This window comes from Bactrocera latifrons, unplaced genomic scaffold (genome assembly GCF_001853355.1).
Source record: "Bactrocera latifrons isolate USDA-ARS-PBARC rearing strain unplaced genomic scaffold, ASM185335v1 scaffold_88, whole genome shotgun sequence".
NCBI lineage: Eukaryota > Metazoa > Arthropoda > Insecta > Diptera > Tephritidae > Bactrocera > Bactrocera latifrons.
In genome coordinates this window covers 513015-538281 of record NW_017537578.1, presented here as the reverse complement: position 1 = coordinate 538281, position 25267 = coordinate 513015, and the positions used below count along the sequence as shown (strand labels likewise).

Genomic DNA, 25267 nt, shown 5'->3' with positions numbered 1-25267 from the left:
TACAACAACACCAAATACAAAATTATGGCAACGCAGGCAACGAAAGAGCGGCATAACGCGGAGTCTTGCTAGGTTGACAAGATAAAAATACGAAATAACTAAATAAAGTAGAGAAATCCCCAAGAAGCACTCCACTCGCCATTTGTGTGCATGCAGCAGGGGGTCACGTTCGAACATGTTTGAGTGACTTTGCTTTTGCTGTTTTCGGCCGCCGTTGAGTTGGAGCGCCGTGTGTGCCGCGCTATTTTCATTTGGGCCTCCAACAGTTGCGGCGAGTCTTGTTCGAAGCGTGTACTTGTACGGTCTAGAAGTGCGGCCGGTCGGTCAATTCTTGGATTTATTTATTTATTTAATATTTTAGCCACTCAGTCGAATTGTGTGTGTGTGAGAAATTGTAAGAGTTTTCGAAAACAAGTTGTGAGTAGAAGCAAAAAAAAAAAAATATATAATTAAAAAAAATTTATATGAAAATACTAATTGTTTGTAAATTAATAAATTTGCTGCGCTAAAGTATCAATTTACGAAGAAATTGCGAAATGTCAAATGCAAGCAAATTGGTTGGAAGAAATGCCAATACGAAAGTTTATTGAAGTGTAAAACAAATCTAAAGCTGATAAAATAAAGTGCGCTATGCGAAGTGAGTTGTTAGCAACACACAAAGCGTGTGAGTGGCTCCGTGCGCGCTAATATCTTGCGCGCGCCCCTCCACCCAACTTCTTCTCCCACTGCCTGGCAGTTCTTTGTGCGCGTGAATAATCAAAATCAAATTGAATGTGACATTTTGGTTGAACCGATAACGTTAACGCTAGGGAGTAGCTACAGCATTAATAAAAAATTGTCTTTAAATTAAAAAACTGAATGAGAAAAAAAAGTAAAAAATTTTGAAAAAAGTGGATAAGTGCGCATCGTTGCTGAGGTAGCATAAAGTAGAAGATCTTTCCGTGCGTCGTCGAGATTCGCGCGTGCTTTTTGCAAATTTTTATTATTGTCTGTTTATAAGCGAGATAGCAGCAGAGCAGTGGCTGTTAAGCATTTAGTGAACTTGCTTATTTGTGAAAAACTTTCGTTGTTCTGTATTGCCAAAAGCGTTAAGAAAATACTGGCAGCGCAGATTTCGGCATACATAGATTTTTATATAAATACTCAAATACATACATATATAAAAAATTTATAAACAGTATTGATTGAATGCAGCTGAAATCGTAAAAATATTTTTAATACAAAAAACATAAAAAAAAATTAAGAAATTAAGAAATAAACCAAAATATTCGTTTGAGCGTGAAATCGTTTTTCATAAAAATATAATAGCAACAAAAAAATTAAATAAATAAACAAAAAAAAAATTTTTTTTTGAGCCTGAAATAATTTTTCATATTTTTTTGTTATATTCTTTTGTTTTAAGAGTATATGCTGTCTCTTATACACATCTAAATAAACAAAAAAAAAATTTTTTTTTGAGCCTGAAATAATTTTTCATATTTTTTTGTTATATTCTTTTGTTTTAAGAGTATATGTATGTACATATATAGTTTTAAAATTTTTAATCTCACAACGTGATACCGATTTTATGCTTTGTTTTTGATGTTTTGCGGTCTTTTAGTGTTCAAGTTTGTTTTATCGCTGATTGAGCACAAGATTTATTTGCTGCTTGATAGTTTTCGGTTTGTTGTGCGGCGTCCGTCCGCTTGCTCAGATCCACACCAGTAGTTGTGTATGTGTGCCTCATGCGCCGTCACCTTACAGCGTTTGCATCGTCGTACTTTATTGTTCTTATTGGTGTTACTATTGTTATTGTTGTTATGCTGTAGTTCTTGTTGTTTTAGCTGTCTTTTGTTGACTACGGTGCTTTGTGTATTTATTGCCGCCCTGTTGGTCTGGTTGTAGTTGCCTCCAACGAGTCGCTTTGTTGTTAAGCCTAACCCGTTTTCACACACACACACGTGCAGACAAACAAATGCAAACAAACATACACATACAGCAGCGACCTGTGGCTGCAAAGCGAGAGCTACACGTTGCTCAAATCCAGCGCTGTGGAGCTCCCGCTAGCAAGCAGTCAAAGTGCCGGAGAAAAGTCAGCAGTCAAGCAATGCTGCGGCTGTGCTCCTGCCAATCCACTCTCAAGCGCATGCAGCTGTGTGTGTTTGTGTATCGTCAGTGTTTATTTTTGTTTGCTTATTTATCTACACAAACACACACACACATATACTTCGTTGGCTATCCAGGCAACTACTTTAGCTTACCTTATTTGCACCAGCTCAATGCTCGGAATTGTTTGTTGTTGTTGCTGTTGCTGTTGCTGTTGTTATTGTAGTGGTTTTTATGCTGGAAAAACTAGTTTTTCGAAAACATCAGCAACACGCTCAACAAAGATAGCAACATGTCAATAATAACAATAACAACAACAGCAATAACAACAGTGACGCAAACTATATCGCTGTTAAGAACACTATTGCAGCTAAACATGGGTTAGCAAAAGCAAAACTATAACAACAAACAGCATTATACACGAAAAAGACCTAAAGTTCAAGTGCCATTGTAGCGTATTTGGGTTGTGAAAAAAGTAAATATAGTAAACTAGTGTAAATAATTGGAGGCATACAAATAATCGGTGAAGGTGTTTGCTATTAAATTTTTATTTGTTTATTGCAAAATCGTATAAAATGTTATTGAATGTTAACAAAATGTTGGCAAGTCAGCTTTCTTTACGGCTGTTGGGGATGTGAACTTTTTTGTTTTGTAATAAAGTCAAAAATATTCTAGAAAACAAAAAATGCTATCTCAGACTTTAATACCCTTCACAGGTGCACTTCTTATAGCATAAAAGGATATAAAAACATCTTTATATTGATTTCGATCGTTCAGTTCAATCTGAACAATGTGTTCGGAGATTATAGGGTTGGCTTGGAACATACTCTTTGACTAATTTCGTGAGGAAATCTTGTTAATTAAAAGAAGTTTTCCATACAAAGACTTGATTTTGATCGTTCAGTTTGTATGGCAGCTATATGCTATAATGTTCCAAAATCGGCGGTTTCGATAAATGAGCGGCTTTTTGGTAGGGCAAGAACATGTGCAAAATTTCAGATCGATATCTCCAAAACTGAGGAGTTAGAGGCATGGAAAAAATTTGAGATGGAGTGACTATCGCTCATTTTGCCACATACATATATACTTTATAGGCTCCTTGAAGTTTCTTTCTTAGTGTATTTGCAATTTTTTCTAAATATTTCTCACTTATTAGTTTCTGCAACAGCAAAAATATTTCAGATACTTTAAGATTTTGTTTGGCAAGGTTGAGATATGGTTGTTGTGATGGCAAAATTTTTTTTCGAAATATATTTCAATTTTCGGTCAGCCTTTTATACATTTAAAGGAACTATTTGGACTAATCTCAGGGATTGGTTATAGATTTTTAAATAGGAACCAGGGTTAGATTTTACTGTACATGAAGTAAATCTGGTTGTTTAGGCATTTAAGGTAATTTGTAAGTAAAAACTATAATAATACTCAAGTTTTGCCTGGAATGTGAATAAAAACATTAAAAAAAACATATATTTTGATAAATGAAAAAAATAATTTAAATTTAAATATATTTACAAACATAAGTACTTAGATATGTGCCAGTTGCTCAGAAAAATATATATGTATATTTGTAAAACTAGCAAAAAATATTTTGCTTCACTACATTTTTTACCAAAGCCATTCATTGTTGCTGTTTTTCACATTCCGAAATATGCACAGCTCACACACGAAGTGCGGGTATGTACTCGAACATCTCTCTGCAATGTGTTGTGGTGCAAAATATTTTGCAAAATTCGCAAATTGGCATGTGCTCGAACATTATATGAAGCTCCAGCCGCTGCTGACTTGGCCAATAAATGTGCCATAAAATTTCGAAAATCACAACAACATGCAGTGAGTTCATATATGTAACTGACATGCCAGCAAAACATACGCAAGAAAGTAGAGTGTAAAGCGAATTGAATGAAATGAAATTGAACGAAATGAAATGAAGTGTCGAAATATTCTGCGCGAGTTGAAAATAATGCAAATTAGCAAAAGTAGACAAAATGTGAAAGTCTTCAAAACATGCAGATAGATAGATACATACCTACATATTTATGTAATTTTACGCATGCACTATAATCTTGCTTGTATAATTACATTACAAAAAATGGCATCATTTTTTTTTTTTTCAAAAAGCTATTTTGTATCCAGTTTCTGTATGTTTTTGAATTTTTTCGAAATCTTTTATTTTTCTTGCGCTATTTTTGTTTCTACGAAATTTTGCAGTCTGTCGTTTCTGAAATGATTTAATGTTTTTGAAATATTGTGCTTTGATGTTTATATTGAGCGCCACATGAGTAAATATTTTTATAGTAGTTCATTTTACTGACGTTTCTGCTCGAGCATTTAATGCTTTTGTGCTACTGTCGGTATTCTATTAGCATTAGTTGGATAAATCGGAAATCTAACCAATTAATTTGTGATTGATGTTAGATTGAATGTTGATATTTACGTGTAGAAAGCAAATATATAAAATGGAGAATTTCAGAACTTATATATTTTCAAAAACAGACTACTAAATTTGAAAATTATTTTAAATATTTTTTAAATTTTGTTTAGTTTTGAAATTTGTATGACAAAGTGCTGTTATTATTTCAGAAATATAATAATTATTCTTTATTAAAACATAAGTACAAAAAACTGTAACTAAAATAAATTAAAAAAATTCATGAAAATAAATTTAAAATAAAATACAAAAAAGTAATAGTAAAAGTCACAAACGAATAATGGAATAATTAAACAAATATATATATTAAAAGTCTTTCATAAAATCAATTGTATTTAAAATTTTGTGGTTTAAAAATTTTAATATTAAATGTTTTTATTCTTAATATACTTAAAATACATTATTGTGTTTGTAATTAATTTTTGCTAATTTTTTTTAGTTTAAAACAATCTGCTTCATAAGTTTATAAATTAAAAATTCATATATACTTGTTTACGAAATCTTCGAAAGCTGTTTCAAAGCATTCCTAAAAGCAATAATCTCAACATCGGTAAATTCTTATAGAACATCATTAGAAAATGTACACATGTGTATTCCACTTATATAATACTTATCTCCTCAATATCTAGAAAATCAAAAATTTACACATTTACCTTTAATTACCTGTAAATTCGTGTGAGTAATTAAACAAAAAACAATGTGAAAAGCAAATACAAAAATTCTTGAAATAAATGTGTTTTTATTAAAAAAAAAAAAACCGGTGCTACCCAACCACATAATACCAACCGCATTTCAAAACCACAAAACAAAAAAAAAAAATATATTTTTTTAACACTTCAAAATTAGTGAAAAAGAAAAAAATTAACCGTTAATAATAACAGCCTACAGCTATGGGTTTCTCATCGGCCCTGCAGGGCCGTGCCGCGCACGAGGCATTAATCGTGCGCCAAGATGCCGAACTACGACTTATGGAGACCATGAAACGATCCATACAATTGAAAGCCAAATGCGATCGGGAATATGCGATCGGTTTGGCTGCGGTTGCACAACAGGGTATGAAAACTGATCGCGCCGATGAAATGCAAGGTGAGTGCCAAAGGGGTGCAGTAGTAAAAAAGAAAAGAATAATAACGTACACAGTAACTAGTATAATAAAATATACAGATCGTACAGAAAAAATACACACAATATTAATGTTTGTACGTAAGTATTACCTCTGATAATGAATACACAAGTTCACTTACTTTGCTGCGGTTTTGAGTCAACAATTTTCCAGTGCTCCAATGCGAAAGCTGCTTAAAAACAAGTATGTTATGTTTGGAAATGATGCATACCTATACATATTTAGATATATGTATGTATGTATAAAGTTAAAATATATACATAAGTATGTCAGAGAAACTCTGTCCGAGTAGCTATTTCTTTTATTCCTTTATCTACGTTCCAATGACGCAACACTCGGTTTCCTTTGCAAACAAGTATATACGGACTTCGAATCACAAAGTCTCTTGAAGTGACGTATCGAAGCAACAATTGGTATAAATATTGGATCTGTGTTTCATTGCATGCTTAAAGGATAGTAATATGTTATAAAACTTTTATAAGACTGTCAAATGCTCTCTTGAATATGTATTCAACTTGGTTGTCGGTTTCATAAGTAAATATTTTAACAAGAGAACAGTTTTCTAATATAGGTTGGGTTAAGTTAGTCTGATAGGCCAAAAAGCCACGTATAGACCAGTTCTAACATAGAAAGCAGAGAGAATTGAAACGAAGCTAGTCTATTTCATTCCTCGCTTTCTATAAAATGTTGTACTTTTTAGCGTGAGAACATTCTTGTTCAATATTCCAAGTAAAGCTTAGGTAGAATCACATTTGATGACTTGGTCGAGTGCTGAAATGTTGTTCTTTCAATGTGTTTCGAAAATTTGGAGTTATATTTCCGGGCTCCAGGAACTATGTTATTTTATTTTGGTGCATTGCGACCTCACTTTATATATATACAAACATTCTCATATTATGTCTAGATTTAAGTCCAGAATTATATTTTTGACATACCGAAACATAAAGTTTTCATTAGATAAAATGTATATTTTTAGGATTCTCAAACTTGAAATTTGTATGAAATCTATTTTCAGTTTATTGCGATTTCATTTGATGAAATTTTTTTTAAAATAAAATAAGTTTGCTTTTTATATTAAAAATGTTGTTTATTAAAAATAAAAATATAGATCAAAGAACGTAGAATATTTACGATTTGAAGAAAACGCTTTGAATATCCTAAGGATACATGGGTTTCCTCGGGTAAAAAACAGCCTTTTTTAAAAAACATTTTTTCCCGATTAAAAAATAAATAATTTTATTGGAATTTTTTACCGGTGACCCTCGGAAAAAATATGAGCCCGCGTTGGCAGAATTATCACTTACAGTATCATTTAAACTGAAAAAAACGTGTTTCAGTTCAAACCTTAACTTAGAACTTGGACAAAGGGAAAAAAACTGAAAATTCGATTTTTGGCAGACATTTAAAAAAACCAAAATTTCAATGAAAATTTCGTGTTAATCGAAATCCTTCGTTCAAGTCTTTAAAAACTTTATCTCAGAGAAAAAATTATTACTTTCAAAAAATTGTTGAATAACATAATTTTTATAATTTTTGCAAATACCATGAGTAGTTGCTTTATGCAATTAAATAAATGACCCCCCGACAAATTCTATGAGAAAGCAGACATACACATATAAAAGCAATTTTATTGGAACGTGTAAACACTTACATAAATATTATTCAAATAAATATTTGTGATGTTAAAAATAAACCAAGAAACTTTTAGATAAATTTGTGAATTTCATTAAAATGCACCCAGCTTTCATATTATTAAATATGTACATATGCATGTACACCATAAGTAAAAAACTTTAGATAAACAGAAAAAACAAACAAAATACGCAAAAAAAAAAAAAAAAAAAATTACGATAAAAAGCGTACAATCGTTCTACTATGTAGCTCCCTGTCTAAGCGTTTATCAGCGAAAGTTTACATTTGCGTCACACAAAAAGTTTCAACCTAATCATTCAAACTCTTTGTTATGCTCTTGAATTGTAAAGAAACAACAAAGTCAGATAAAAATGTCACTCAACGAGGGGCTTATGGCAAGTTCTCCGAGCAAGGGGAACTACAATGAATATTTTTTCTTTTAGCTGGAATGAGCTTTGTCTTGCATATATGAACACTTTAGTATACATACGAGTTTTTAAATATCTCTGTAGGCACCCATCATTTGCTTGCAAATACTTAGGTATATACTAACTTTTCGGATTGAACTGCAATTTAATTTCTGCTAAAATACAAAGCGATACTTCGAAATCATATTTAATGAGAATTTGAATAAAATCAGCTGCTTTGCCAAGACACAAGAAAACAAAGTCAAAAAAAGCCACTTACGTAGGCGAAGCGTACATGTGCGTCACGAAAAAAGTTTGAAAATTTCAAACCAAAACAATAAAAGTTGCTATCCCCATATTAGTTATAATACAAAGTATGCGGTTTTGCTACTCATTTGAAGTCCAAACTCAAACCATTTTACGGAACTTAATTAAAAAAATTCTATGCAAGGAAATATACGTATATATAGTAGAATGGCGAGCAAGGTATGGATGAAGGTAAAACATGAGCTAATTTACGCTATAGACCTAGTTTTAGAATCCAAAATTTTTTTGAAAAAATATAAAATTTTCTTATGTTTCGTAGGTTCGCCCAGTGCGCCATTTTTTCTCAACAGTCAGTTCAGTAATTCTTTACTTCACTCAAACAAGTGCAGGTTCAATTTACCTTAAAGAAAAATAATTCGATTTCTTTTTCTGTGCGTTCAGCATAAATGATCAAAGTGAGATCATCAGGGCACAATAGACTTTAGGTAGCCGTGCATATTGCGTAAGAATTTTTTAGTTTTAAAATTATAATTTAAAGAAAAATATTTCATTGTTTAACGGAATAAATAATCGTTTATCAAATCAGCTCCATTTTATATTTTTGGATATTTGTGAGTGGAACTACGCTATTAGGCTCATTTGGCAATTTAAATTTTTGGCGAAAAATCGTTTGATATTTTTATCATCCATATTTTATAAAGTTTATTTATATTTGACGAGTACACAAAATTAATTAAAGAATTTTTTTTCGTTAAGTTATGCGACCGTGAAGCAGATGGAGAAAAATTCCGTGTCCTCGTCGCAATGAAATAAAACAACGATGGATTCTTGATAAGTAGGAATGTCAAGAAGCTAAAAAACTAATCCCATTTCTTAATAAAACGACGACTACTAAAAAATAAAGGCCAATTCTTCATTTTCGGTTACTTTATGTTATATTTTTTCAAATAAAATTTTCTCAGATAAGAAATCAAATATTTTATTAGAATTTTTCATTGTTGCCAACTTACACTAATAACATAGAAATTATGAAATTTTTGAAAAAAAAAAAATATTTCAAACAGGATCATCTAAAGTGAAAAAATATATGTGTTTTAGTTAAAATCGACGAAATTTGGGCGACGGAAACAAAATATCTGAAAATTAGATTTTTGGCAGACATTTTTATAAAATAATTAAAATTTCAGTGAAAATTACACAATATTTCCTTCAAATAGTTGTAATCGAAAAAAATTCTTCGYCCAAGTCCTTAAGAATTTTATCTCAAAGCCCTGTGTAAAATTGTATGAAGATCGGTTAAATAGTTCTAGAGATCTTGCAACTTGACTTAAAAAACACAGTTTTGAGAAAAGCGCGTTTAAAGACAGCGAGCGCACTTAGTTGAACTAACCTCAAGAGCATAAGTTCTCTAGGCTGTATCTCCGAAACTATTACTAGGATCAACTTGACTTTAGGACAATATCCTAGAGGTGTTGTAGAATTTAATAAGACAATAAAAGAAAATCGATTTTTTGAAACCCGTAAACCCATGTAACCCCTTAAAGAATACTAATGCTACTACTGGCACAATACTGGTAACAATTTGTAACAACAGTGAAACAATTTCAGTAAGTTCTTTAAAAATATAGTAAAGATATCCAGCAAAGTTATTTGTGGAAAAAATGTCGGAAAGACCGCCGTGTTGTTGTTTTCCTCTCAATTGAATATACAAAAATTAAGAAAAAAAAAAAAACAAATATCAAGAGAAAAAACAAAACAATAATAAATTTCTGTGGCGATAAATATTAGCATACATAACTGTCTTTTTTTGTAAAATATGACCAATATCGCACCATGTCGCCGATTATTATCTACACGCTCATTTATAACTGCAATCTACGCACTGACGCACTCACGCACATACACACATGCGTATACGTCGTTTCTTTATGATGTAACATTTGCATGCTGTCCGTCCGAATGGGGTCGCGGCCGGTGCGGTGCTGTGGGGTGCAGTGCAGTTTATGGTTTGCCAAACGTTTTAATTTCTCACACGAGCGTAAAATGTGGCAACATGTCAGCCTGCCTATGCAAGCACACACACAAATGCATGCCAAAGCACCGCTGCAATCGCCAGAGTTATTGCGCGACCGGCCGGTTGTGTGTCTTTTCCATCGGTACGACATGAATTTATGTCGGCATTACAACGTTACTTACTTGCCTACCTCTATTTACTCATACATACGTTTATATATGTAAATACATTGTAAGTGCCTACAAATTTATGCATGTACTTTGATATTTATTTACCTTTGTTGTTAGTTTATCGAAGTTGCTGCATTTTCGGTTTTTTCCTCCGACTATAATCATTAGCCAATAACGGTGATTTATGCAATTTATGTCCACTGCACTTTCACTACATATTTCGAAAATTTAGGAGTCATGATTTTCGCAGAGTTTATTGGTGACTGGAGCCTTCTTACAGGTAATTCAATAGAATGGTGGACCTTTATATCTTTTTTTTTTTTAATAATTTATGTAAAATAAGTAAATCTTTGTGTTTATTTAAAATCCTATAAATGTTTTTTGTAGTTGCCATGTTATGTTAAATAAAGTGAAATTTTAAATATTTTTTTAGTGACTTCAGGCAGACTTTTACTCTTTCTATAATTTAGAGTAATACGTGCATCTTGCAAGTTTTCTTTGCTTCCAATTTATCGGGTTTAAGAAAAGCCTTTTCTACCTTGGACGGGTTCGATGCCGATCTAAAACCTCTGCTGTGCTGTGGGTTCGGCAACCGTTCGCTTTGCGATTCCACACTGAACTGAATTTTCCATTCCACCTGCCTTTAGGTTTAACCCACAGCCACCACGAATATTCCCAAATGGCCAAACGCAATGATCAGATAGGAGCGGACTCCAAGGGCTAACTGCTCTTCGCGGTACCAGGTTTAAGTCTCCTTTCAGACCTTGTAGCGTTTGCAACCACCTGTTGAGCACCCATCAAATTCAATGACTGGTGACATTTGTCGCTTGCACTTCAAATGTCTTTTAATTAGAAGGAATCTGATCAAAGCCTATAATATCAGTTCAAGGTGAGTATTATAGCACCATTTCTGACAAGACTATGCTGAAATTTCGAGGTAACCCAATAAACAGACACAGTAAATATTGGATTTTAGTCGCCTCTTATGGCAGGCATACTTTACAGTGGGTAAATTCTACCTCCAGCCCGGACAACCAATGATAGGCAGATAATGCAATGATAGGAGTATTGTTATAATGGAAAATTAGTTGTTGTCGGTTTTGCCAGAATGGACACCAGTCGCAATTTGATGCAAAAACGACTTATTTCTAGCATTCAACAGCATTTTTATATCTGATTGCCTTTCAACGATTTGAAATTGCTGCTGGAATGCCTCCCAAAAGTTCTACAAGCTCTAATCCTTATCGAGTAATGCTTCAAGATCCTTATCTTCCATCTTTTTTGGCCGCCGAGACGCTCTTCTTCATCTAAGCCAAAACCATTAGTTTTAAATTGTTTACATCACTTTTGGCACGTTCCCTACAGAAAAAATTCTGACACTTTCGGTTGAGGTTTTCTTCATATAAAAGGTTTTTACCTTATTTACTGGGCAACCACTTAGGCGGGTATAGCCGATTTAACAACAGCGGTACAGTCGTTTCTTCCCTTCGCTATTTCTCCACCTGATCTCTTCAACGGGGTGAAGGGGTTACTCTCTGCTTCCGCTGGTGAAACGTTCTTAGCTGGAGTGTTCTCTTACATCCCACCACTAATCAATGGTGGACCTTTATATCGCAACGCTTAAAACTCTCTTGCCTTTTATGACTCGGCTAATTCCGCTCGTTCACGGATTGCGCCCCGCGCGTCGGTTGGGCGGGAGGAGGTTAATCATTGGGTATTATTATTATTACTATTATTATAATGCGCAAAGGACCATAAATGTTCCGAAAAACTTTCCTCCCGTACACTCATAATGCCGATTACGGACGGAAATGATGAAGGACCTGTAGAGTTTTTTTCTTTGTTTGTCGAGAGAGGACTTTACATTTCAATTGCCTTCTCAGTCCAAACAGGTGCTACTGTTTTTCTGTTTTTGTTTTTTTTTTAGATCAGTTACTCTTGCATACAACATTTTTGGTACTTTTGGTACTTTGTTGTAGGAAATATTTCAACATTCTAAATTTGAATACACTAAAACTAGTTGCCGAGTTGCCACATATAATATTTACATTGATTCAACTTAGCTTTTTAAACAAAAATTACAACTTTTATCCTCATCGCCTCATCAAAATATCAAATAGCTTGCTTCTGTATAATTTTAGTGTACGTAAAAGATCCATTTTGTGCTACAAATAGATTTTTTCTTGAATTTCTCGTATAATTACCTAAGAGCTTGAATAAATATCCAGCAGTTTAAATTACATGTGCACATAACACACTCTTACGGGTGCAACAAATCACACGCCAGCAAGTCGATAGTTGCACTGGCTACCGTTGCTGGCGAACATTATAGCAATAATCAGCGGATATTTTCGAATTCTTTTTAAGTTATTTAGTGCTGGAAGTAATGTTGATTCTAAGGCAGTAAGTGCATGCATATGATTTGGAATGCTACTGAGCGGCGAGTGATTGCGCTATGTCGAGTGTAAACGGCGCATGCGCAGCAGCCACGAGCAAGCGTATATATGTATATGTATGTGTATATAAATTAGTAAATAAATATGCAGCTATTTACGTAAGTATTTACAATACTTGTGCGCATATCTACGAATTTCTGAGGTGCAGTAAAATTACTGTTAATCACTTGCAATTACCGCGATAAATTCAATAAATTCACGCCACGAGGTTAAAGAAGCGAAGGAACTAAAATACTGAAGTGACTTTTAGACAAAGAATCGAGGTGCCAGCGATTTATTGTTGAAACTTAGAAATAAATAACAAGTAATTGACATTTCATTTTGCTTATTTTTTTTTCTTATGTAATTTATAAGCATCTTGCGTTGGCTGACCAAGCTCAAGGGCTCAAGTGCTTTTTAGTATGAACTGCCAAAAAGAATTTGGGAGAATACTCTTAAATATATTTACATTTGAAATATGTATGTATACGCAAAACACCGTAACGAAAAATCGACTTTTCAAAATGGATATAACCTTTTTCTAAGTTTCAAAATGAATATAACCCCTTAGTGGAAGTACGGCTTTAAGTAATATTTTCTTCAATAAACTTCTTTTTGCATTTCTTTTAATAGTTTTTTTTCATGTATCTACATAGTTCTTTCAGTACTTTTTTACATGGCTTAAAAATATGGTAACCTTGACCACGAACTTGGCTGGGAAAATAAAAATGCATAATAAAATTTAATAAACAGTAAATAAATGTGTATGTGTTGTAGCCACTGGGCATGGGAAATTTAATTTTATTTTACGTATGTACATATGTATATTAAACTGAATATTTATTATTATTATTATTATTTGCATTCGTTGAGGCATTCAAGCAGCTGCTTTGCACTAATTTCGCACGATCAATCGCGCATTTCCTTTGCTTGTTGTTTATTATTGAGTTTTTAGGTTAGGTTAGGTTTTGCATTGGCAGTCGCAACGCCTTCGCTGGCATTTGGAACACATAAACTTTTATATACATACTATACATATACATACAAATATGTTGTTGTATTTTATGTACTTTTCTGCATTCATAATTTGCACAGTTGCTGCTGGCAATTAAACCAAATTGCAATTGCAATTAATTACAGTTTCCATTCACAACTCTCAGGCAACGAGTGATTTCTTACAATTTTTTCTGCTTCCTTATGTTGCGGCAATGGCGCTCAATGGCCGTGACTAAGTGCGCTAAACGCTAACCACAAGAGAAATATATAATATTAATAAATAAATAATGGAATAAAATAATTAATATATAAAAAAAATTTAAATTAAGTTAACTGTGTTTGCACACATATAATCATACATTTTTTTTTTTTTTTTTTTTTTTTTTTTTTTTTTTTTTTTTTTTTTTTTTTTTTTTTTTTTTTTTTTTTTTTTTTTTAAAGTAGGGGGAAGCATCAAAAGCCGAAGTGCGGAACTTTAATCCGCTAAACCTAACCTACTCCCAACACCAGACTCTCCCACGGAACCACCTGATTAGTTATTACTTCGTGGGAGTGATAGAACAATTAAGTCTCCTCTAGGGTACGGACGGACGGACGCCTATTCTGCTCTATATGTCTAAGTCTTGTCATGATTGACGCTGCCGCTTCGCTGACAGCACTCCAGTTCTTAGCGGACTGACGCATAAGTGTCGTCAAATTTTCGACAGTAAAACTACCACCGAGTGTAGTTTTAAGTTTTTCCCTTATACTTAAAAAGCGAGGGCAATAAAAGAATACATGCTCGGAGTCTTCTAAGCACTCTGAACACGTCGGACAATTYGGACTAATGTCGTGCTGGAATCTGTACAGGTACCTTCTAAAGCACCCATGCCCACTTAGTATTTGGGTTAGGTGGAAATCCAGGTCCAGATGTCGTCTGTCGATCCAGGAATGGATGTCCGGTATTAGTCTGTAGGTCCACCGTCCTTTGAGTGAGGTTTGCCACCGCTGCTGCCATATCGTTAAGCTGTTCACTCTCTCTCTTGTTTTGGCTCCTCTAGATGGCTCTGGTAATTATACATGTACATACATATGTGTGTAGATGCTTACATACTTGCAAAATAAAAAAGTCAGCAATAAGCGAATGTTATTATATAAGCAAAATTACTTGCAGACAAAATTCATAAACAATTTTACACACACACATATTCTCACATACATACTTACACTAGTCTACATTGCAACAAAATGCTTTTAATTGCTCTACTAATGCAACTATAAAATTTTCCCACATCAAATAATTTTAATGAAACATTTAAACGCCGCAATATTACAACAACAACAACAAATAACAAATGTTTTGACCATAAATCGGTTTATTGCAGTCATTACGTTTATTGATTGTATGAACTTACAACAAATGTAATGCTTTGTCTAAGATTTGTAGACTTTTTTTTCATTTTCCATATTGTGTAAGGAAATAAGGTGCTTGAAAGATTGAAAATTAAAACCGAAGACTCCATAAATCATCTAATTTTATTTCTAAAGCTTTTAGCATATATTGTACTTTCTAAAAGAATATAAATGCGAGGGTTCAAGAGTGACTACTTTGAGGAAATTTATATAAATCGGGTTCAATAGTCATTACTCATTAGATCTTTCAATAGAAGTTATGGATATTTTTAACGTTGAACAGAGAACATAAATCTACTCCCATGAGTTTCTTCAAAAAAATTCAAGTGACTAGATAATTTAGAGCAAATTTAAAGCTTTTAAAAATGTCTGAACTAAGAAGCTCTTTGAAAAAATTAACAAATTTTTCAAAATAAATTGGACTTTTTCCATCCAATCTTTACCAACTGATCAAATTTGACTTCGAAAAAACGAAAAAATTAATATTTTCAGGTATTTTAATAAAAATCATTATGGCCGTTTTGAAAATGGGATCCTTTCGAACCAATACAAGCATGTCGACGCCTAATCAGATATTAAACTCACACTCAGTTGAAAGATGAGATTTCACAGTTTTTACATAAAAAATGTTGTGCGCGAAATTTAAATAGACCAGTCCGGGTCAAATTTGATCACATGTAAAAATTTTTACTTACCTTGTTGTTGTGGTTGTTGTAGCAGGAGAAAACTTTCTTGAAGTAATTTCGATGAATGCCGCCGAGTTGACAGTCGTTGGCTGGATAAAAATCCATATCCGTTCCGGTTACTTAGACCCTACTATCTGGGGAACGGTTACTTACTGCTACTTACTTATCTTGTCACAACCGCTATTGAGTTTTCTTTCCTTACGCGGTCAGTTCACACAGCCATTATAAGAACTTAGAAACACCACAACCGATCGGATATTTATACAAAATAAAGGGACACTATAGATCTGATCTAGATTCGAGGTAGAAAATGCATGACCACCTGAGTATTGTAAAATTTATTATGGTTACAGCTTGGAAGGCGGATTTATATATTGGAATCCAGTGCTTTTTTCAATAGTTTACTTCTTATAGTAGCAATGAAAAGTTCGTAGTGAGCCCCAATCCGATACTTTAATTTTCTGTCGTAGAATTTATAATTTAACAGCTACGTATTTGGTTGCATTTTGAAAATGTATAAAAATCATACATCTTTTAAAGAGTTTTGTCTCAAGACCAGGCATAAGTTTATACACGGCGATCAATACTATATTTTAGTGAAAGATTAGTTCCATTTTATATATAAATTTTAAAATATATTAATTAAGCACATTTTTTAAAGGCGATTTTATTAACTCTTTTCAGGCAGCCTCATAACGAAAGCCTGGCGCTCCTATATGGATGAATTGGATCACCAAGCTAAACAATTCAAAAGCAATGCAGAACTACTTGAAGTTGTCTGCGAAAAGCTGACACATTTATCACAAGATAAACGTAAAGCACGCAAAGCTTATCAAGAGGAGCATGCCAAGATTGCAGCACGCCTTAATCATGTAAGTTTAAATAAACAAATTTCAATATTTTTTAAATAAAAATAAATAATACTGAAAGAGAGTGGAACTCAAAGTTAATGAAAAGTAGCACAAATAAAGATAAAATAATTATAGGAACAGTGGCTACGTGAAACGAGTGGATTTATTTAATACTAGGATAGACTATACTTTATGCTATTAAAATATATGAATATAAGATATCGAGTTTGTAAAATAATCCCATTTTATTAATTAAGGTTATAGCCTTTCAAAGTTCACTTGACGTTGGAATTTTTCATCGTATGCGGTCTATTACACTGACTAGCTATCTAATATTATCGAAGCGTTAACGACAAACGAATCGAACAAACCAAAAAGTGTGGGTACAAAATTTTGGCGAGGTATCCACATACTCTCTCGAATTCTGAATTCAACTCGCCAACTTTGTTACTAATTTTCCATGGACATCTTCTGGCAAGAGAGCGACGACTAAAAATAGTGAGCACAAAAATGAAGACTTCTTAAGAGCGATTATTACAAAGCGTTTAAATTCATAAAAATATTGACTCCAAACGCAGAGAAGACCTTGATTCTCAAAAGTTTGCATTTTATCGATTATGATTACTTACTTGGTACTCATTAGTTACAAGTAATAAGGCGTCAGACCTATTAAAACCACATAATTTTACAACAACAAATATATATATTGAAAATGTGGGAAACTTCAAAGCGGCCAGCAATTTCAATGTATAAAAATTGCGCGAATAAAATTGTAAATTTATTATTATTTTTATTTTAACCACAAACATTTTACGATGCAAACCTTTTACATGCGTTTTTGCCTAGAAAATTTTTATTGAGTCATAAACTATTGTCATTCGGGGTTTCTAGAAAACCACATAACGCAACAGATCCAAGCAATGAAATTTATGTATGTATATATTATATATATACATACATATGTATGTGTGTATATGTGCATATATCTCTAGGGGACTGCATAAAGCCTCACACCTGGCTGGCCACTTCATTGTAATGCGATATATTGATAATCAGGCGAACCAGTGCCAAAAAGAAGAGTGCGGAATAAACATTTAGTGCTTTTCTACATAGAAAAACTTGGACACGTATAGACAACTTTTATGCAGCGCGCAACCGGCTCATTGTCAATCCGATGGCGTTTCAATCCGTCACAGCGTCAGTCAATCGATCACACACTCACTCAGTCATTCCAACATTCATTCAGGCACCTAGAATATTGCAACAAACAGCCAGCAATTAGCCGGTCAACTGTTGCCATTGATTGACAAGGATTTTAGAGACTTATGGTACATATGCACAGACGAGTATACACAATCCCATTCTACCCGCAAATGTTCGAGGCAATTTTCGTCTTTTCATATTGATGATTTTTCATGCTACTCACATAAAGTGGCAAATTAATAAAATAATAATACAAAAATCTATAGTAAAGAATAATTGAAAACATACCTCAATACTTACATTCTGATTTCTTACTTAACACAACGCAATGAGCGGCCGTACAATAACAATAAAAGCGTTGTAAACACAACAAAGCGCATAAAGAGTCATAACCACTTAAGCGGCTTAAAGGTGTGCGTCAACATAAACGAAAAATTTATTGCGTCGACAGTCAGACAGCGAGACGAGTTATGTTATAGCGCTCACCTGTGTGTGTGTTATTGTTGTTGTAACGAAAAGGCACTACATGGCTATAATTCTCGATATCATAAGTGGCAACTATGTATGTAAGCGCATAGGTATTTTTATGCCTTTTCCAATGGCTGTTGTGATATGATCAAAAAACGGCTAGGTATTTAACCGATGAAGTGCTACTTTTCAAACTGATAAAATATATAATGAGCGTGCGCATATTTTATTACCGACTACTACAATTACGAGTACTGCCTAGTGGCAATACAAAATCATTTGTAATTGTGATGGCGTTGAACTCTAGTAGATTTTACAAATTCATAAGTCACATAGATTTATAGTTAGGTATATAGAAGTGAAACACGCTTTAGAGTGGCGCTAATTAAAAACTAAATTTAATACAAAAAGCTGTGATTTTTGGTAAGGAAAAATAATTTATGTTGGTATATTCAATAATTTGTACAATAAATTAAAAACTCACGTGAAAGCTGTTATAAAGTTATAAGAGTATGAAAGCTGAAGCGAAAGCTCATATGAACCTCATAAAGTATGAAAGCTCGTGTGAAAGCTCATATTTCAAGTGCAAAGTTTATTAAATTTAATATTAAGCTATGTATTATAGTGAAAGCTCTAACGAATTTTATTCAAAATATCTGTCATAACTATATATAATTATGTATAATGAACCTTGTGGTGAACTATTTACTATTATATTAAAGTGAAAGCTCTAAAGAATTTTATTTAAAAAACTGTTATAATGAAAGCTGTGATGAACTTTTCGCTTGAAACCTATTGAGTGCTATGAAGTGCATACGACTAACAAGGCTAAAGCGAAAGCTCATATTTCACATGGAAAGTTTATCAAATGCATTATTAAACTCTATATTATAGCGAAAGCTTTAAGGAATTGTATTTAGAAACATAAATTTAATAAAAAAATCGAAAAGAAAAAAATTTCCTGAGCTTTCATTTTTCTATTATTATTTGTAGGCTCACGCTTCAGTTATTGTCGCTAATAGCTCGATTGATTAATAAACTTTAAAATTTTAAACTCACACATGAAAAGTTAAATATTATTACTCATGGATTTTGATATTTATGCTTATATTGGAGAAAGCGAGAATGCGTTGAGCTCGAGTTGCGGAAATCTGAGCTAATCAAAATATTTATAATTTTATTTGAATATGAAATATTCTAACCAAGGGGCCACCAGAAATCACTTCAGCAAAAAATAAGCTTAGCCAGGCATATATACATATATAGATATGTTTTATAAAATAGTATTTATGCGACATCCAAAACCATCCGCTGCAAACCGGTTAAATTTCGACTGCCTGCAAAGCTTGCGGCCTAAGTTTGTAGGTATGCAAGCAAATGCAGAAATATATAAAATTATTAATTTCTTCCAAATGCTTACATAAACATTAGCTTATTGCTTCGTAGCTTGCGACATCTGCTAAACACATTTGTGCGCCGCTGTGACACACTTCCTCATCTTTATATGTACGTACGTTGTATGTACCATGTATGTTTGTGGTCTGTTGGATGGATCCGTCAGCGCAAGAAAAATGCGCTCGACAAGTTTTCTGTTATGCTTTTGCTTCTGTTGCCGCGCTTGAACTACAACCAAATATACACAAACAGGCAAATTTTATGGTTGACTTTTAGCGACAAAATTTCATTTGTTTATTTTTAAGAATTGCATCACTCGACTGAACTCCGCACACATACACATACACATATACATAGATTATTGAATATTTATGACAATTGTTGAGTGTTCGGGCGGCTGTTCCGACTCTTCGCATGAATCAGCGAGCGGCGTTTGGCCTGCTATTGGGCGCTTTATTGCCGCTCAGCATCGCGAATTGCCAAGAAATTGTTAATTGAAATAATTTTATGATATTGTTGCGATGCATAGACGGCATTTATTAATATTTGATGTGTATTTTATTTCTAAATAAATATTTTTAATTTTTTTTTTTAGTTTCTTTTAATAATTGCGCTTTATTGAGATTTTAGTGGCTATAGCAAACTGATTGGGCGCCATACTCATAAAGCGCCTTTGTGGAAGAAGAAGAATAAAATAAATGTTTAAAGTTCCAAGCAGTTTAAGAAATTAACACGTAAGTTCCTGCTATAATACCTTTTAATAATCTCAAATTAATTCCAATTACAACTCATATATGTATATACATACATATGTATGAATTTCTGCATTGCTATCATCCACCAGCAATGAAAAGTTGAAAAAAACCCATGCTGTGGGTGAAAATTATGCCATTCTGGCCCACAGCGTCAGGGCGCCGTTGTGAAAATCCATTTGAGTATTCAGTACAATGTCTGTATAATGCCATTTGCATGGCGATTAATTACCTTCAATTAATATCGAATACCAGCATTGTTTTTGTTTATGGTTGTATTTTTTTGGCGCACCGCTGCGTTTAATTTATGTTGCCAATACACAATATTGACTTTGTGAGGAATTGGCTGGCGCTCATTGCCAAACCCACGGTAACATGCAATCTGTTTTAAGCCTGATTAATGCTGAATCATATAACACGGGCCACAAATAATACCAGATATGGAGATAAATAATTATAATGCTCATATACTGAGATAACATAATAAAATGCAGATGGAAGCAGTAACAGTGTGTGGCGATTGGGAAAACAGACGGCACTGTATGAGCGTGAAGATGTTCTGTTCTTAAAGCGCTTTCATTTGGTTTTTTAGTTTTTTAAGAAGCGTTTTTTCTCTTTTGGTTATTGAGTTTATGTCTTAATTTTAAGATTTTACATGGGTTTCCTCTTAAAAATTTTATTAGAATTTTTTATTGCTGCATATACTATTAACAAAGAAATTTTTGAATATTTTGAAAAAATATTTTAAGCTCGTCCATTGCGACGCCATTTGCGGTGACACTTCGTTATTCGCAAAATTGGGTTTGCGGCAGAATTTGTTTTTACAAAAACATTAAAATTTCGCGATTTCCTTCGTCCAAGTCTTTAAGAATTGTATCTCAAAGAACTGCGTAAAATATCGTGATAATCGGTTTGAGTAGTTCTCGAGAAATCTTATCAACCGGCTACAAAAACACAGTTTCGAGAAAAACGCGTTTAAAGACAGCGGACTTACCCTAGCTAGTCTCGAGCGCACAAGTTCTCAAGGCTGTATCTCCGAAACAATTACTCGAATCAACTGGAAAGTTAAGGAGAATATTCTAGTGTTCTAGAATTAATAAAATAGTAAAACAACTCGATTTTTTGAAACTCGTAAAGCCATGAAACCCTTAAATGTTTATCCTGAAAGTAGTTAAAAGAATTTAACATGCAAACAAAATTTTTTCGCTTGGTACTCTGTGAAATTGGTGGTTAGACACTTTTAACAAAAGCTCTTCCGTCTAACGGTTTTCGATTTTTTTCTTTTATCAGTTAGACAAATTTGTATCCGGCTTATAATTAATTAAAAAAATATTTCATTTCATAGAGTTTATAGGAAAGTGAATGGTCTGCAAAAGGTTCTCTTCGGGTTTTTCGTAACCTTACCCGTTTCGAAGATATTAATGGTTGAAGTTTGACTATTTTAAGGTAAATTTGTTGTTATCTTTTTTAGTTTTATAACTTAATGGAAGACCTTTATCAAAATATTCGTCTTTTTTATCCACCCTAATGTATGTAATGATAACGATACGCTATCAAACTGAACAGTTAATAGATGGGGAGTCGGCACGCTTAAAACAAAACGGTCGTAAAATTTGTATGGTTAGCAATATAAGGAGCATTTGACCACAGAAACAACAATTAGTACTTTGACAGCTTCGAAGAGCTGCTCTCAAAATAGCGCTAATTAATAGAATCCAGTAAAACAAAAAAAAAAAAACACATTTACATTATTAAATTTGTTAATTAATATTATTATGCGTAAGCATAAAGCAATAAAACATAACAAGCATTACAACAAAAAACGCTAGTTTACGGGAGTTTGTTAGAAAAATTACTACTTTATCATACCACATACTAACCGACATCCTCAGCGCATGTGTTAACTTCAGGGAGCGCTGTAACTCAATTAATACATATATCAAGGGTTTATATATCTACATATGTCTGTATATTTGTAGGGCGTTAATTTATTGTCGAGCGATAAATAAAACTTTAAGTAATAAAGTTGTTGGCCAAGTGACAGTTTTATGTGTATTTGCGGATCTACGCCACGAAACGTGTCCAAATATATGGATATTTAACCTTTGATATTTCCTGGAAGAAAAGCGAAGAAATTAAAAGCCAAAAAATACAATAACAAAATACATGCTTTTACAGTTGCTGTAACTGCTGCCAGCAATTTCAAGAATTTTGTTGTAATAAATTGTTGTTGTAAGAAATTTTGTAGGAGTCAAGAAACTCATTTGAACACCAGCTCAAGCAGCATCTAAGTGGAAGTTCATATACATGTATGTAAGTATGTATGTATGTATATATACACCTGAACTGTGCTGCAGTGTAAGCATAACAAACTAACAGCATGTTGCCGCCACCACAATGTTGCACCCCAACAAAGCACACGCGCAGACTATAACAAACACATAGACATAAATTTACTTATACGTGTTTGTATGTGTGTGTGCTGGGTTGCAGCTCAGCTCATTTATCATAAAGAATGAATGTTGGCAACTTGCGCAGCTTGTTGCATTTCATGGTCAATGCACGTCTTGAACGGCTGAAACTCTATTATGCTGTTGTTGGTGGTTTTACAGTTGTTGTTATTGTAGATTGTAGCTGTTATAGTTGTTCTTGATAGATGTTTATGCAGCTTAAGTAACTTACATGCATGCCGCCACAAATGCCAGTGCAGCAAGCACTTAAGCGCAGACATATTTACATGTACATATATACATACATACAAGTATACGCAGTGGTGTGCATGTGTATTTGTACGTACGCACACACAAGTCATTGTGTTGTGCAGCTTCCACCAAACTCCAAATCGATTCATTCCTGGAAACACATGTTTATGGAGCTTCGAGTGTAAGGTATGCATATATAGCCGTAAATACATATTTGAGCATGAAAATGCGCTTGTACATATGTATGTGTGTGCACGTGCGTGTATAAGTGTATCAGCCGCTGCTGCAGTGCATTACGCTTTTTAAATCATACCTCCTCGACCGAAGCTGCCGTTGTTAGTTTCACAAATTGTAAACATGTATGTATATGTGTGCATGTAAGCACTTAATATTTATTGCTGCTGCTTGTGTGCGGCTTCTTCTGCAATTTACAGCACATCCCTGGCTTTCTTCACATTCGCTCCCTGAGTCGTAGAAAATAATCAGCGCTGCATGTGCGCTTTAACTCCGACTCCATCAGCCGCTAATAACTGTTGAGCTTCAACACATGTTTGTTTCTTCACATATTATTTTTTCCATATTTCCACAAGTTTCTCTACTCCCTTTGTACCCCTTTACTCACGTGGTGTAATCCATTTTTCACCGACTACCGAGCGACTTTATTAAATTATAGTTTCATTCGAATTTGTTGTCTTTGACGTTGGCGCCATTTTACTTTTTATCTTCTCTCCGACAGTTGTAGACAATTAGAAGTTCATAAATTGCAGAGAGAAGCCAATCAAATGAGGGAATAATATACTTTGTATATAGCGGTTGTGTTCAGGGATTTTTGTATTTAATTACTGCATAAAAAGCAAAATTAAGTTCTGGAATTGTGAGCTGTGAGCAAAATTAAAGCTTCTTTAGCAGATTTTACAGAACAGCAAGGTCTAAGCTTCGTTATAGACTTTAGAAAGTAATGCAATGAAATGTGGATAAATTTCTAAGGAATTATAAGTGAGTGGTGAGTCCCTTGAAGAATCTTTATGATGTGCTGATATAAGATCTTGAAGATGGCCCGTACGTGCGTCTAGTACAGATTGAAATTCTAACTAGACAATAAGTCTTTACGATTGAACCGCTTAAGGTAATTGCTGTGGAGTTTCTTGAAGAGTTTTGTAACTAAAAAATATGTTACATTAAAAATAATCGTGGACATAGGCTTATCATGACTTTCTAATTACATTTACAAGAATATTTTGAAAACGAACGATCTACAGGGATATCGGAAGTCTTCTAAGAGAGTGAACTGAAATTGATTTTTACTTCTTCATTATTTTACCCTAAATATAGTTACTTCATTGGATAACTTGACATAAAATACTCTTGGGAGCTAGTACGAAAATCTGTACCGTGAACTCACGCAACCTTTCCACCGCCTATATGACATACACATAAATATACTACATTTGAAGCGACTATTTGCACTAATATCCGCTTATATTAATGACACGTTTGCCACGCCATAATATCTTCCGGGTAAGGTTTTCTTTCGCATGCTTGCCATTTTCATTGACAACTGAAAGACTCAACGACGGCGGCGCATATTGATTCCGAGTACACGTGCATACATACTCCATACATACACATACATACGTGTAAGTATGCGGCTTTCTATGGCTTCATTTGTCATTATTCGCTAAAGAAATTGGTTGCTACCAAGCTGCATTGATTTAAATCAAGATTAAGTCTACCAGAAAAGCCTAAACATACATACATGTATGTAAATGTTCACAGATATGATGCGAGTTAGTTATTTAGAATCAATAGAAATGCGATGACGCTCACAGGCAAAGTGCGTATGACTATTCAAACTGCGTTGGAAAACTGCATCTTAGGTGGGGAGGCAGGTAGCAAGGTGAACGGAATTTTCTCGAAGCAATGAAAATTGAACTCAGTAAGCAATATCTACATATGTACATTTGGGCGACGATGTAGGAAATGCCGACACTGAGAATGTTTGAAAACCGCAATAATTCTTATAAAATCTTGTACGAGTTGAAGCAATAGAATAGTAATGCAGTCGCAAGTTCAAATGAAACCAATTTTTTTATACCCAATGCATATGTACTTTGGAGACATTTTAAGTCCTTTTTAGAAATACTATATTAAAAAGTTATAAGTAAAAAAATATATATAGATATTATTTCTTTCAAATTCAAACTGCGATTGAAAAACACTGACATGCGAAAAATGTTAGTATTAGCAATTTTGTTAGTACG

General features: G+C 33.5%; 1 protein-coding gene across 6 annotated transcripts in view; it reads left to right on the top strand.

Annotated features, from left to right (window-relative positions):
- The first annotated feature begins 273 nt into the window (after positions 1 to 273).
- Positions 274 to 25267, top strand: part of LOC108977378 (tyrosine-protein kinase Fer) — an 86169-nt gene continuing 61175 nt past the window's right edge. For 3 of the 6 annotated variants that reach the window (XM_018947039.1, XM_018947034.1, XM_018947037.1), the window contains exons 1-3: positions 284 to 417; positions 5143 to 5599; positions 16320 to 16507. In XM_018947039.1, the coding sequence (XP_018802584.1) occupies positions 5404 to 5599; positions 16320 to 16507 (384 nt within the window). In that variant the 5' untranslated portion in view covers positions 284 to 417; positions 5143 to 5403. Of the gene's footprint in view, positions 418 to 5142; positions 5600 to 16319; positions 16508 to 25267 lie in introns of those variants that run through there. The other 3 variants (XM_018947036.1, XM_018947038.1, XM_018947035.1) reach the window with 2 other exon arrangements.